General features: G+C 36.2%; 1 protein-coding gene across 6 annotated transcripts in view; it reads left to right on the plus strand.

Moving 5' to 3' along the window:
- dnajc15 (DnaJ (Hsp40) homolog, subfamily C, member 15) overlaps window positions 1-12,856 on the plus strand; it is a 77,897-nt gene that overhangs the window by 51,233 nt on the left and 13,808 nt on the right. Inside the window, exons 6-8 of one of the 6 annotated variants that reach the window (XR_015498809.1) lie at window positions 9,177-9,241; window positions 9,306-9,573; window positions 9,692-10,165. The exons of 1 other annotated variant lie outside the window; for it this stretch is intronic. Coding sequence is in view for 3 of the 5 variants with exons in the window: in XM_087266314.1 (XP_087122440.1) it covers window positions 9,177-9,241; window positions 9,306-9,482 (242 nt within the window). In the remaining 2 variants the exon portion in view is untranslated. 6 annotated transcript variants of the gene reach the window in all.

Consider the following 12,856-nt stretch of genomic DNA (forward strand, 5'->3'; position numbering starts at 1 on the left):
CCTCTCTGACACAGAGACAGATTAGCAGCCTCCTCAGGCCCTGCTCCCTGCTACCTGTTCGCTCTCCTGTGTGTTTGCCAATTTGTTATTGTTGCTTATCATGATAGTCTTGTGCAAGCGGGCAAGCAAAGTGTGTGTGTGAGAGAGAGCAAGAGCGAGCTAACAATTGATTTCTGGGGCCCTATGTAAATCGTCCTTCAGCCAGAGAAAGGTCAGTGTTGTCACAGCACTGCTCACAAAAAATATATAAAAAATACCCCCAAAAATTGGACCACAATTGGACACCCAAACTCAGATATTTGTTTTTTAATTCTATATTCCTAGATATTTATGCCACACATTGTTTTAACATACAACTAGAAGTGCATAATTATAACAACAATAATAATAATAATAATAATAATGAAAATTATGATTATATATTCATTCTATGTATTATTCAGTTTAATATAACTTTTTATTAATTAATTATAATTATCAGATTTTTTTCTGCCTTGTTTTTACATTTTAGCTGTGTGTCTTATCTTTTCTATACTGCTTTTTTTTCTTAACTTTTGCTCAAGAAAGTCACTTTTCATTTGCAAAAAGTTAAAGAATTTTTGGTAACACTTTATTTTGATGGCCTATTTGAGTATTAGTTGACTGTCTGCTATTATCAGTTGATACAGACATTCAGCAGAAATGTAACTAATAATAAGAAACTTTGCTAGTACATGTCAACTTACACTAACCCTAACCCTAATCTAACAGTCTACTTATAATCTAATGAGAATTAGTTGGCATGTAAATGCATTGTAACTTAAATTCTATAAACGAACCATCAAAATAAAGTGTGACAGGATTTTTTTAAACTTTGTCACGTTGCTCGACACGCCCACCTGGTCTCCAACAGTCGCTGTTGCTTATGTAGACAGAGGGGGTTGGGAGGTAACGTGGATATAACTGAGGACCTGGGTGGTGAGGGAGGTGTCGCGGACGCCGCCCTCTCTATTCTGCCACCCTAGGCGCAAATATAACTGCTGAGGACGCGGGTGATGAGGGAGGTGTACGCCGCCCTCTATTCTGCCACCCTAGGCAGCCGCCTAGGTCGCCTCTATGGAAGCGGCGGCCCTGTTTGGGGCTTGTCACTTTCTCAATTGTTCATTTTTCGCTTATTGCTTTGTCGCTTGTTGCTTTGTCACTTAGTTGCTTTTTGATTTGTCGCTTGTTGCTTTGTTGCTTGTCCAATAGTCACTTGACGCTTTGTGCGTTTGTCGCAGCGAGTCGTTCATAGTGTGAATGATCATGTGTGATAATATATTTTCCCTTAAGAACATTTGTCACGTTTAGACAGGCCAATATCTGTCACCTCTTGATGAGCTGATCATCATTTTTATTTTGTCTATCAGTCATTCAGCATTAACTCTACTGTTCATGAGTAACTCTTCATCTGATCATGGATCTGTGATCCAGTGCACAACAGTCAATAAGCTATTTAAACTACACAATGGACCCTTTTCACAAGACAGTTATGAGGCATTTAACAATCATCAATCTTAAATCCTTGAAAGTTTTTAATATTTTGATTTTTTTAAAAAAGTATGAACATTTCTATGCATATGTACATATGTGTTTTATCATCTTTGTGACAAATTATGTTTATGAGAGGTGTTTGTAATGCAGCATCTTTGAAGCTGAGAGTAATATTGATGTTATTTTCTCTTTTGGCTGCCGTCGTCAGTTTCACAATTGTTTTTCCCCTTTTTTTTGAATGTCTTGATAACACTATCATGGAGTTTTTCTTTTATTATTTCACCAAATAGGGATGTAAAAAACAGATTTGTTTTGAATTTTGTATTATAATTAGTAATAAGTAATTTATAGCCAAATTGGACTAGCTAAACCGAGTAAGGTGATATTATACATGTTATACAAAAAATATTTACATTTCATTTGACAGCCTTTTTACAAACTGGATTAAATTCATTACTTTCCCTATACAGTAATTTTATAACCAATACCCATCAATTACACTATGAGTTAAATGAATAAAAAATGAATAAAATAAAACAAATAAATCACAAATTCACATCACTTGCTCAAAAATTTGATAGGCTGTGGCATTTAAACAGTGCCAGTTGGTACTAGTGGTTTGTTTTTATTGAGCGTCCCATTAAGTCCCATTGAGTGTATGCTGTGAATGTGATGTCATCACGGTCGGTGTTGGTAAACATTTTTTATGTGTGCACAAGAAATCCTTTTGACATGTCATTTTGACAAATTTTGTAAGACGGTTCATGGCTTCGCAGCTGAGGTCTCACAACTTGTATGCAAGCTGGTTGAATGTGCATTTGCCACACCTGACATGATGTCCTGTATTGTTTATTTATTTATTTTTTTTGCAGCTTTGAGGAACAGCAATACATTTTATCCACGTGTTTCTAAGACTATGCAGTTCTGTACTACTACTACTACTACTACTACTACTACTACTACTACTACTACTACTACTACTACTACTAGGCATAAGTCTCTTCCCACACCATTACTCCACTAGCTGCCTTAACTATTAATTAAAGGCAGGATGGATTTGTTATTTTCAAATGCTGACCTGAAAATTCAAATGTTGCAGCACAAATCAAGACTCATTACTGGCAACTTTTTCCAATTTGATAATGTCCTATTTTGTTGACCATTTGTAATTTGTAGCCTTTGTTTGCATTTCTAAGCTGACAGGATTGGCAGTGGTGTGCTTTTCTGCTGCTGCTGTAGCTCATCTGATTCATGGTTTAATTAACTGTGGGGTTTTTATCAGCTTTAATCAATCTGGTCATTCTCCTCTGAAATCTACCATCAAGACATGTTCCCCAAAATTACCACCATTCATTAAATATTTCCTTTTTTGGACCAATAGAAAATGTTCAAATTAAATACTCAGCCCATCTGCCAGTAGCCCTAACACGATATCTGTTTTTGTTGTACGATATATTGCACCAAAATATATTGCGATAAACAATGTTATTGTCATTTTATGCCACGTTATGTCATTATATAATGCCAGAATGATAATAAAATAGCATCACAATTCAAGTACACTCTTCCAAAGAACACATTTAATTATAGTCATTTTAACAATTTAATAATAAGGCAATAGAATCAGAATATTCCAAACAAATAAATACAAAAAAAGTTTAAGGTTAAAAGCACCAGAGGCTGTGATATCTGCTATCTGCTATTTATTTTCAGTTGAAGGACATCCACATAAAAATATACTTAGTAATTTGTAGTAAATACTATAGTGTTTTTTTTTTTAACCATACTGACATTGACACCTCTAATAGAGATAGAGAGGCTGCGCAATCAGCTAAAATGTTGCTAGAATATTATTTTATTTATTTATTTATTTTTTTGTATGGCTGATATATATTGCATCGCCAAAAATGATTGAAACATGTCCATGTGTTGTGCGATAAGTCTATATGTTGATTATTGTGACAGGTTTATCTACCAGTAACAAACATCCCACCTACAAAGTCACTTCAGTTACCTATTTTCCTCAACACAATAGCGATGTTTCCATCCAAAGATGTAAATTAGACTTATGGCAAAAATACTTTTGAAGTGCTCTATTTTTAATGTTATCAGACAACCATTTTTAACTGAAGAGACTTTAAAGGAAATATTTTTAAATGCTAGTCCTAAAAAATGGTAGAACATTTATCAGAAGTATTAAAAGTAGTTTTAAATTTGTAGATTATTTTATGTATTTTGTCTTTTTATTGTTATAAGACTTTTTATTATGGTAAAGTGATATAATTATAAAATGTTTGTATATTGTATCTGTTTTTGCCATGACAAAGCCAGTGAAGCTGATGTGGCAATAAACTTAAACCTCTCTTATGTGCAAAACAGGAATATGGAATATATCATAGTTTATGCACATTTTTTCTTATTGGATAAAAAGTTTATCTTAGTCAATTGTGCTTGTGCGCATACTGTTTATCTAAAAAATAATAATAATAATGCAATATTTCAAATGCACTTAAACATAGCTGGATAGAAACATAGCTAATGTCTACATCCTAGAATGCTTTGAGTGGTTACCATGTGATTAGCTGATTAGATATTTGCATTAACTAAACAATTGTAACTGAATGCAAACATAACTCACCACTTGATAATCACCCTCAATAAATAAATGTTGTTTATAGTCAGTAGTTGTAACTTTACAAAATGCTACAAGGTAAATGCGCTGAAGAGATGGTGAAGGCTTTGTGCCTGTTACGCAGTGAGGGGGAAATGATCAGTGCAGATGCGGGGGTCTGGCTGTCATCAGGTAAAATCATGCCATGTCTTTGTGACTGTGTTCCGGACCTCCAGGGCACCTCAGATGCACGCGCTCGTGGAATGTGATTCACTGAAGGAAAGATGCGATGGAAATTTCTAGCGGCGTGATGAGGCGCAGCGGGCACCAGGTGTGCCTCATCACACGCTGCCAGCAATAGCACATTTTTTTTTACCCCTCACAGCCACACGCTCCCATCATGCACCATCAGTGTGGGCTGGAAGACAGTGATTGGAGGCAAAGAGATTTCTTTGCTAAAAGCGTGTGGATGCAGGGCTGTTTGTGCAGACTGCTGCACAAATCAAGATAGACTTGTGCCTGTGGACTTGAGCAAGTGAATTATGTTGCTCCATTTCATTCAAATTGTAAAGTCAGTGTGAAACTTCTGGAATGACATTCTGGAATGTGTGTTAAATGAAAAGGAAGATATAGCATGGAATTTAATTTTAACTATTCAAAATTGATTGGGTTGTGAAAATGGCTTTTAAAGTACAGAAATGTATATCTGTCAATCATTACGAGAGGATGTATTACATAAAATGTGACTGATAATATATGCATAATGTTCAGTATTTAATTATTTATATATATAATATATTCTATATATATATATATATATATATATATATATATATATATATATATATTCAGTATTTATATATATATATATATATATATATATATATATATATATATATATATATATATATATATATATATATATATATATTAGGGCTGTCAAAATTAGCGTGTTAACGCACGTGATTAAACGCATTTGCATTTTTTTTTTTTTTTCCTTTTGTGGCTGACGTGTGTTCAGGGCTGGCGCGTCCATAGAGGCGACCTAGGTGGGCAGCAGAATAGTAAGCGAACCCCCCGGTCCTCACAATTATCCGCTACACCAACCACCTCCCTCACGGCCCTCAGCCTTCCATACGAATAAAACGGCGTGATTGCCGTTTGCCTAGAACACCACTTCAGCTTGCTCTGATCCTGCGTGTGTTTAACGTGCAAAGAAATTTGGCTAAGACCAAGGAAGCGCTTAAAGAAGGAAATTTTCTGTTTCATGCAATTTCGGGTGTTTCATTTTTAATATTTAGAATTTAACAGCAGTCCAGCAGTTCACTTTCATTTAGCATATTTTCATTCAGGATGTTTTAATGGAATTTGATACCGCTTGGCCAACGGAAAGAAAAACCTCCGCATTTCGGGACTTGCGTGATCCTTTAAGGTAATCAAAAATCGCCGTTTACATGGTAGACTCTTAATCCTTATCTTAATCATCAAAGCTGAGTATTGGTGTCCATGTTAATGAAAGTGCCAGATGAATTCGCAAGCTGTCAAAGACAGCCCAATTCTCCTCCTTTAAGCTGCTTCCATGAGCCCTCAAATGTTTCATTAAGTTTGACAAGTTTCCCCCCTTTTTTAAAGTGTCTGCTTCACGTTGGTGTGTCAGAATCTTTGCTTGTGAAATACAGCCATACTTTAGATTGCTAAGTTTAAGCAAATTTGATGATGAATCTGAAAGGATCCCTCTCACTCACCGGCATTGCGTGCGTTGTCTATGTTTGTGTGTGCGTGCGTGCGTGTGTGTGTGCGTGTGTGTGTGCGTGTGTGTGCGTGTGTGTGTGTGTGTGTGTGTGTTTGTGTGTGCATGCATGCAATTACGTTTTGTGATATAGAGATAGATAGATGTGTATTAATACAATCAGATTAAAGTCATTATCGATCTAAACAGAAATCGAATTAAGACGTGTGGAGTATGCAGATTTTAGTTACATTATTAAAGTGCAGTACAGATGTGTAAACACCTTAATTGATAACTCTAAAATAATGCTCCATTAGTTAATGTTAGTTAATGCATTATAATGTGAACAAACTATTAAAGGGATAGTCCACTACGATATCATATTTTAATCTTTAGTTGATGTGTAATGTAGCTATGTGAACATCTCTGAATGTAATGCAAAGGGAGACGATGTTTAATGCAAAGGGAGACATTGACTTTTACATAGTTAGCTTGGCAAAACCTACAGCAAACAAAGTTTGGGGACTTCAAAAAAATGCATGCGGACTAGTGAGATCACAAGGGCTTCCGGTTACATGCATTCACCTTGTGCACACACCCTGCGCAGCAAAAGGGCGTGGTCAGAGGTGCTGTAATGTTTTAGCAGAGAAAGCTAAAATGCAGTTCAAACGCTACTATTTTCACAGAGCTTCTTCTGTGTCTGTATTTGGGCTTCCAAAGGACATGACACAAAGAGAGAAGTGCTTAAAAAATCATTTTAATTATTTTCAGAATTATAAAAAGATATAGCTTGCATTTGACAAAGGAAAACTTTCAGAATCTCTCCCTGTTCAGTGCTGAATTTGGCTAAAAACTCCTCCAACAGATGAAACTGTGGATTGTGAGCCACAACCTGTAAGTGTTTTTATTTGTTAAAATTGATCAACAACATGCACAGTTTATAGCGTTAGCAGTATGTTGTAGCGGGGACATAAACAATCGAGATGCTGTTTGGCAAATTCATATTTATCAGTCAATCCCCTGTAAACGCCACAATGTTCAGCAGCGCTGCACTGTGTTTCTATTTGATTGCTTTCCGTGCATTGTACATCTCAAATAACAAACTCGCAAAAGATATGTGAATGTTTCATATTACCTACACATGTTTATTCCGAATATATATGAAAGACACTTGTCAGAATATATTTTAGAGAGCAGGCAGGCGTGTGGTTCAGTTTTGTGCGCTTCATTTTTCTGTCTGATTCAGGCAACTAACTCTGCTAACAGCTGCTGTGACTGGACTGTTTGCACAGCGCAAAAGATTGTGGTTGTAGGGGCATGACGTGACGTGGAGCCAATATGCAAATCACAGCACCTTATGTTAGCCGACCAATCAGAGCCTCTTGAGAGCTTTCAGAGGAACTAGGAAATATGTTGTTTTCATGTTAGCTGAGTAGCTGTATATAATCAAAATAAGATATATTAAAAACATAACGTGATTTTCTACAAGTGAAGCATGAGCAGACATTGCTTTGCATCTTATAAACGCAATCAAGTCTTAAAAATACACTGTGGACCACCTTTTTAATAATACATTTATTACATTTACATTTGGTCATTTAGCAGACGCTTTTATTCAAAGTGACTTACAAATGAGGACAAGGAAGCAATTCACACAACTATAAGAGCAACAATGAATAAGTGCTGTAGGCAAGTTTCATGTGTGTAAAGTCTAAGAAGGAAAACATTAGTCTTTTTTTTTTTTCTTTTTTTTTTCAGTAATACAGTTAGCGGTCGAGCCAGAGAGGCAATTGCAGATTAGGAAGGAAAGTGGAGACTAAATAGTTAGTAGTTTTTTTGAAGACAGCAAGTGACTCTGCCGTTTTGATGCAGTTAGTGAGTTTATTCCACCAACTTGGCAGATTGATCGCAGGAGTTTGAAAAAATGATTTCTTCCCTCTTTGGGATGGAACCACGAGGCGACGTTCATTCACAGAACGCAATTTTCTGAAGGGCACATAAATTTGCAGAAGTGAGAGCAGATAAGAAGGAGCAAAGCCAGAAGTCGCTTTGTATACAAACGTAAGAGCTTTGAATTTGATGCGAGCAGCAACTGGCAGCCAGTGCAAACGGATGAGTAGCGGAGTGACATGTGCTTTTATAGGTTCATTAAAGACCACTCGTGATGCTGCATTCTGAAGCAGCTGAAGAGGTTTGATAGAGTTAGCTGGAAGCCCGGCTAGTAGAGAGTTGCAATAGTCCAGTCTGGAGAGAACAAGAGCTTGAACAAGGAGTTGAGCTGCATGTTCAGATAGGAAGGGTCGGACCTTTCTGATGTTATATAGTGCGAATCTGCAAGATCTAGCAGTTGTGGATATGTGGTCAAGGAAGTTTAGTTGGTCATCAATCGTTACTCCAAGGCTTTTCACCTTTTTGGATGCAGTAATGGTTGCCCCATCCATCTGGATTGAAAAGTTATGATGTAGAGTCGGGTTGGCAGAAACTTCAAGCATTTCCGTTTATTATGGTATTTATTCATGTTGTTAACGTTAGTAAATGTTATTTAAGTTAAATAATGTTAGTTCATGTTAACAACAGGTAAAATTGTAACATAATTAAGAAAAAATAAACACGATTTTAAAAACTTTTAAATTATTTTTTTTCACCACCCCATTATAATAATTGCAATTCCACGCTGGGAAATCTCTAAACTCTAACTCTAAACTTTTAACAGGGTTTTTTTAAAAGTTTTTTTTTTTTTTTTTATGGTTTTCTAACCCTCACTCTAAAAATGAAATTAAAAAAATGCAAAATTATAATTCAAATGTGCTAAATTGAGTGAGTTTTTTCCTTCAAACAAGCAAAATAATCTGCCAATGAAGTATAAAAATATCTTGTCTTATGTCAAAATGATAGGAAAAAACTCACTAAATTTTGGCATATTATTTCAGAAAACAAGAATATAGTTTTTACTTGTCTATAAAATGCATCTTGATTTATGAAATTTTAGTTATTGGACTAGAATCAAGTCAAGTAAGTTCTCTAAGTAATCTCAAAGTAAGAAATGTCTTTTATTAATATAGAGTTAATCCTTAACAAATGTTGAACTAATTATTTCCTGAAGTCTAATAAATGATTCTTAGTCTGCAATCATTTTAAAGTGTTACAAAAGGTATACCAGTACACCACTACTGTTTGTTCCTTTATCCAAAATTGTCTATATTTTGTAGCGTTGCTGTACGGCTATTTCTGTTTCATGACTGGATTCCATGATTCCGTCTGCATTTTGCACTTTGCAGAAATCACAGCAGCACCCTAGGCTGTTTATCGTTTTTTTTTAAACAGTCTGGACTGAAAGCTACTGGAAAGAGAGGTTATCGGGAGCAGCGCACATTTTGCAGTCTCAAAGAGTAAGAGGAAGAAGAAGAGACAAATGGTGAACATGCTGAAATATAACTGCTGCTTCTCCTGCAGGTGGATCCCCATATTTGGCAGCAAAGATCAATGAAGCAAAAGATCTGCTTGACTCTGGCCCTCGGCGCTGACCTGCTGCCTTCACCAGCCCAGCAGAGAGTTACATCTACTTCACTGCCGCCAACTCACCCAGAGCCTCCACAGCTCGCTCTTCATCTCCACGTTTTCCTGCCATAACTCAGCCGACTCTGTTGTATCTGTCACTATTCCTCACCGATACTAAATGCAAGTCGGCAAAGGTTGGTCAATCATGTTAAAGGATCTTCTTGTGAAATTCTGCACCGTAATCTTTATTTATTGAGCTGACTTGTATAATATAACTGCACAATATATCATTTAGCATCGATGTCATGAATAAATGTTGAGTTGTGATCATAACTAACCAGGAAACACTTCTGAACACAAAGTTTAAGAGAATAGTCCACCTAAAAATGGAAATTGTCATTGTTTACTCACCCTTTACTTGTTTTTGAAGTGTTCTTCACTGTTGAACACGAACAAAGATATTTTGAAGAATGCTGATAACATGTAACCGTTAACTTCCATAGTAGGAAAAACAAACATTATGGAAGTCAATGGTCACGGGTTTTCAGCTTTCTCCAAAATATCTTCTTTGGTGTTCAACAGAATAAAGAAACTCTATAAGGTTTAAAACCACTTGTAAATAGTGAGTACATTTAAATTTTGGGGTGAACTATCGCTTTAACTCTACTAAAGTAAACTTGTTTATTTATAAGACGGGACTGTAAGATTCAAGCTCATTTAAACCATTTGCCTATAGGAAATTGTAAATTTATTTTACAATCTATCTCACTGTTGTTATAGAACACTCAGACAACAATTAAACTCTTTCTTTTGTATCTTTGTTCTGTTGTGTTCATTTATGCTTGTCATTTTTAAACCCTAACAAAACAAAAAATCATCAAAATGTTTATTATGCATGTACATTATCATTACTATATACAGTTGAAGTCAGAATTATTAGCCTTTTGAATTAGTTTTTTCTTTTTTAATTATTTTTCAAATAATGTTTAAGAGCAAGGACATTTTCACAGTCTTATTTGTTTTATTTAGGCTAGGATGAAAGAAGTTTGAATTTTTTTTAATTGATTTTAAGGTCAATATTATTAGCCCCTTCAAGCCACATATTTGTTTTCTATAGTCCACAAAACAAACTACTGTCATAGAATAACTTGTCTAATTTCCCTAACCTGCCTGGTTAACCTAATTAACCAAGTTAAGCCTTTTAAAGTCACTTTAAGCTGTATAGAAGTATCTTGAAAAACATCTAGTCAAATATTATTTACTGTCATTATGACAAAGATAAAACAAATCTGATATTAGAAATGAGTTATTAAAACTATTATGTTTAGAAATGTGTTAAAAAATCTTTTTGTTGAACAGAAATTGTGAAATGTGTTTTTTCAGGAATTTTATTTTCTATTTATATAAATGATAAAACTTGTGACAATGAAAATCTGACATTTCAATTTTCCGGAAAGGTTATATGTGTGAACAGGTCCTTTTTGAAAATACCGGTAAATTCGTTCTGGCTATTTTCCGGAAAGAGAAGTTGTAACATTACCGGCAATTTGCCGGAATGCTGCGCTGTGTGAATGCAGAAGGAAGATTCCCGTAATAAGCGCGTGCACGTCTAGAACGTGCTGACGTGAGACGTCTGCTTTAGCCAATCACAACAGTCAGACGCATTTATGTCCGCGCGGTTTGTGAGGATAAAAGCCTTTGAATATTTTTCCAGACACATTTAGCTGCTAGAAGTTAGTCAGATCACGTTTACATGTTCTTCTTAATGCCAACTGTGTAAATAATCATCGATGAGATGCTTATGATAAGCCGTTGTTTGTTTACCTTCAAGCTTTGCGTGCGCCTATGAGCACCTGCACACGCACATATTATGAACATCTTGACATGCGAAAGTGATCCTGCGAAAGTTGTTCACAATATTGATCATCCACAGAGTTTGTAATTTATTCAAATGTTCACAAATACAAGCGCAGCCGTTTAAAGCTCATTTGTGGTGAATGATGTCAGAATTTACCGGTATACCGGTGGAATGGATGTGTGAATGCTCTTTTCCGGAAAATTTCCGTAACGTCCTCGCCTGTGTGAACAGCGCTTTTTTCAATATACCGGTAAAGTCGTTCCGAAAATTTTCCAGAAATTTACCGGAATCACTGTGTGAAAGGGGCTAATGTAATGTCCATGAAGACATTTCTTCCCACTTTTAAGCTAACCCCTCTGGGATAGACAATAAATTTGATTGAATTGAATACACCATGTCTCAAAAATATCCAAGCATAATTAATTATGTTAGAATTTTGTCAAAATACCTCTGACTTTAATTTTATTTTGTAATTAGATGGCAAATAGATTAAATGTAGTAGGGTTGGGTCAGAAGATGATGCCGTCATCCATCGTCGATGACCGATAGACATCACAGTGCTGAGCCAGCATCGCGATCCTCCACCCCACCCCTGTCGCAGCAACCCGCTTGTGGAAAATACACACTTAGGCCTCGTTTACACTAATACGGCTTAGTTTTAAAATGACATTTTAGAATGAAAATTATCCACATCCGCACAGGCATTTCAATTAGCATTTCTGAAATGCCCTCCTTCCACACTATACAGTTGAAAACACAACACGTGACCACACACACACACACGCACGCGCACACACACACACACACACACACACACACACACACACACACACACACACACACACACACACACACACACAATTCTGTAATGCTGCAGCATATGCAAACATCTGAGCTCTAGCAGTCTTAAGCACAAAACACCAGAGAACAGTGCACGTTGGACAGTATAGTGTTGGTTGGTTGCTGTGGGTTGTGCACCTTTTTTACCAACCAAGTTTGTCGATGCTATTATAATGACACCGATCTCTCTGCCTATTCATGCTAGAGTCCCGCGGAAAAAGTGATTGACAGGTGGTAATTTGTGTGTAACTATTCATTTCTTTATTTCTTTGTGATTTGGTTATGGGTAAAACGAAGACCATGCTGGTCAGGTAGTGGAAACAGTAGGCTACAAATACAGTAATTAATTACATATGTATGAATTCATTATTCATAAATTATTAATTCTCTGCCGCTTACAATGACGATGCCATCGTCCATGGCAATGTTTAACGTTAGACATTGATGCCACATTAATCAGCATCGCCCAACCCTAATATGTAGACATTTTCCACCTCACCTGGCTCAAAAAAATGGATTTCTGTGCAACCAAGTTTCGAGACACCAATGGCACTATGCTGAATGTCGGTCTTGTTCAAAGGAGCCATTTTGTTAATGTTCTTTTTTAAGGTGCCTTGATGGATGTAAAAACAATCATTCTGCATGTTGGTTGGGGCAGCAATGGTGAATAGTTTTAAATTCATTTCCTTATTCACAATTCTGTCGGGCAGTGCTATGAGTGTGTGGTGCTTCTTCTTGGCTCAGAACCATGGACAGTGGTGATATTTTTAACGGTACAGGCAGCGCGTGGACGACAACTCCCCTCCAC

Source organism: Danio rerio, chromosome 9 (genome assembly GCF_052040795.2).
Source record: "Danio rerio strain M-AB ecotype USA chromosome 9, GRCz13ab, whole genome shotgun sequence".
NCBI classification, from domain to species: domain Eukaryota; kingdom Metazoa; phylum Chordata; class Actinopteri; order Cypriniformes; family Danionidae; genus Danio; species Danio rerio.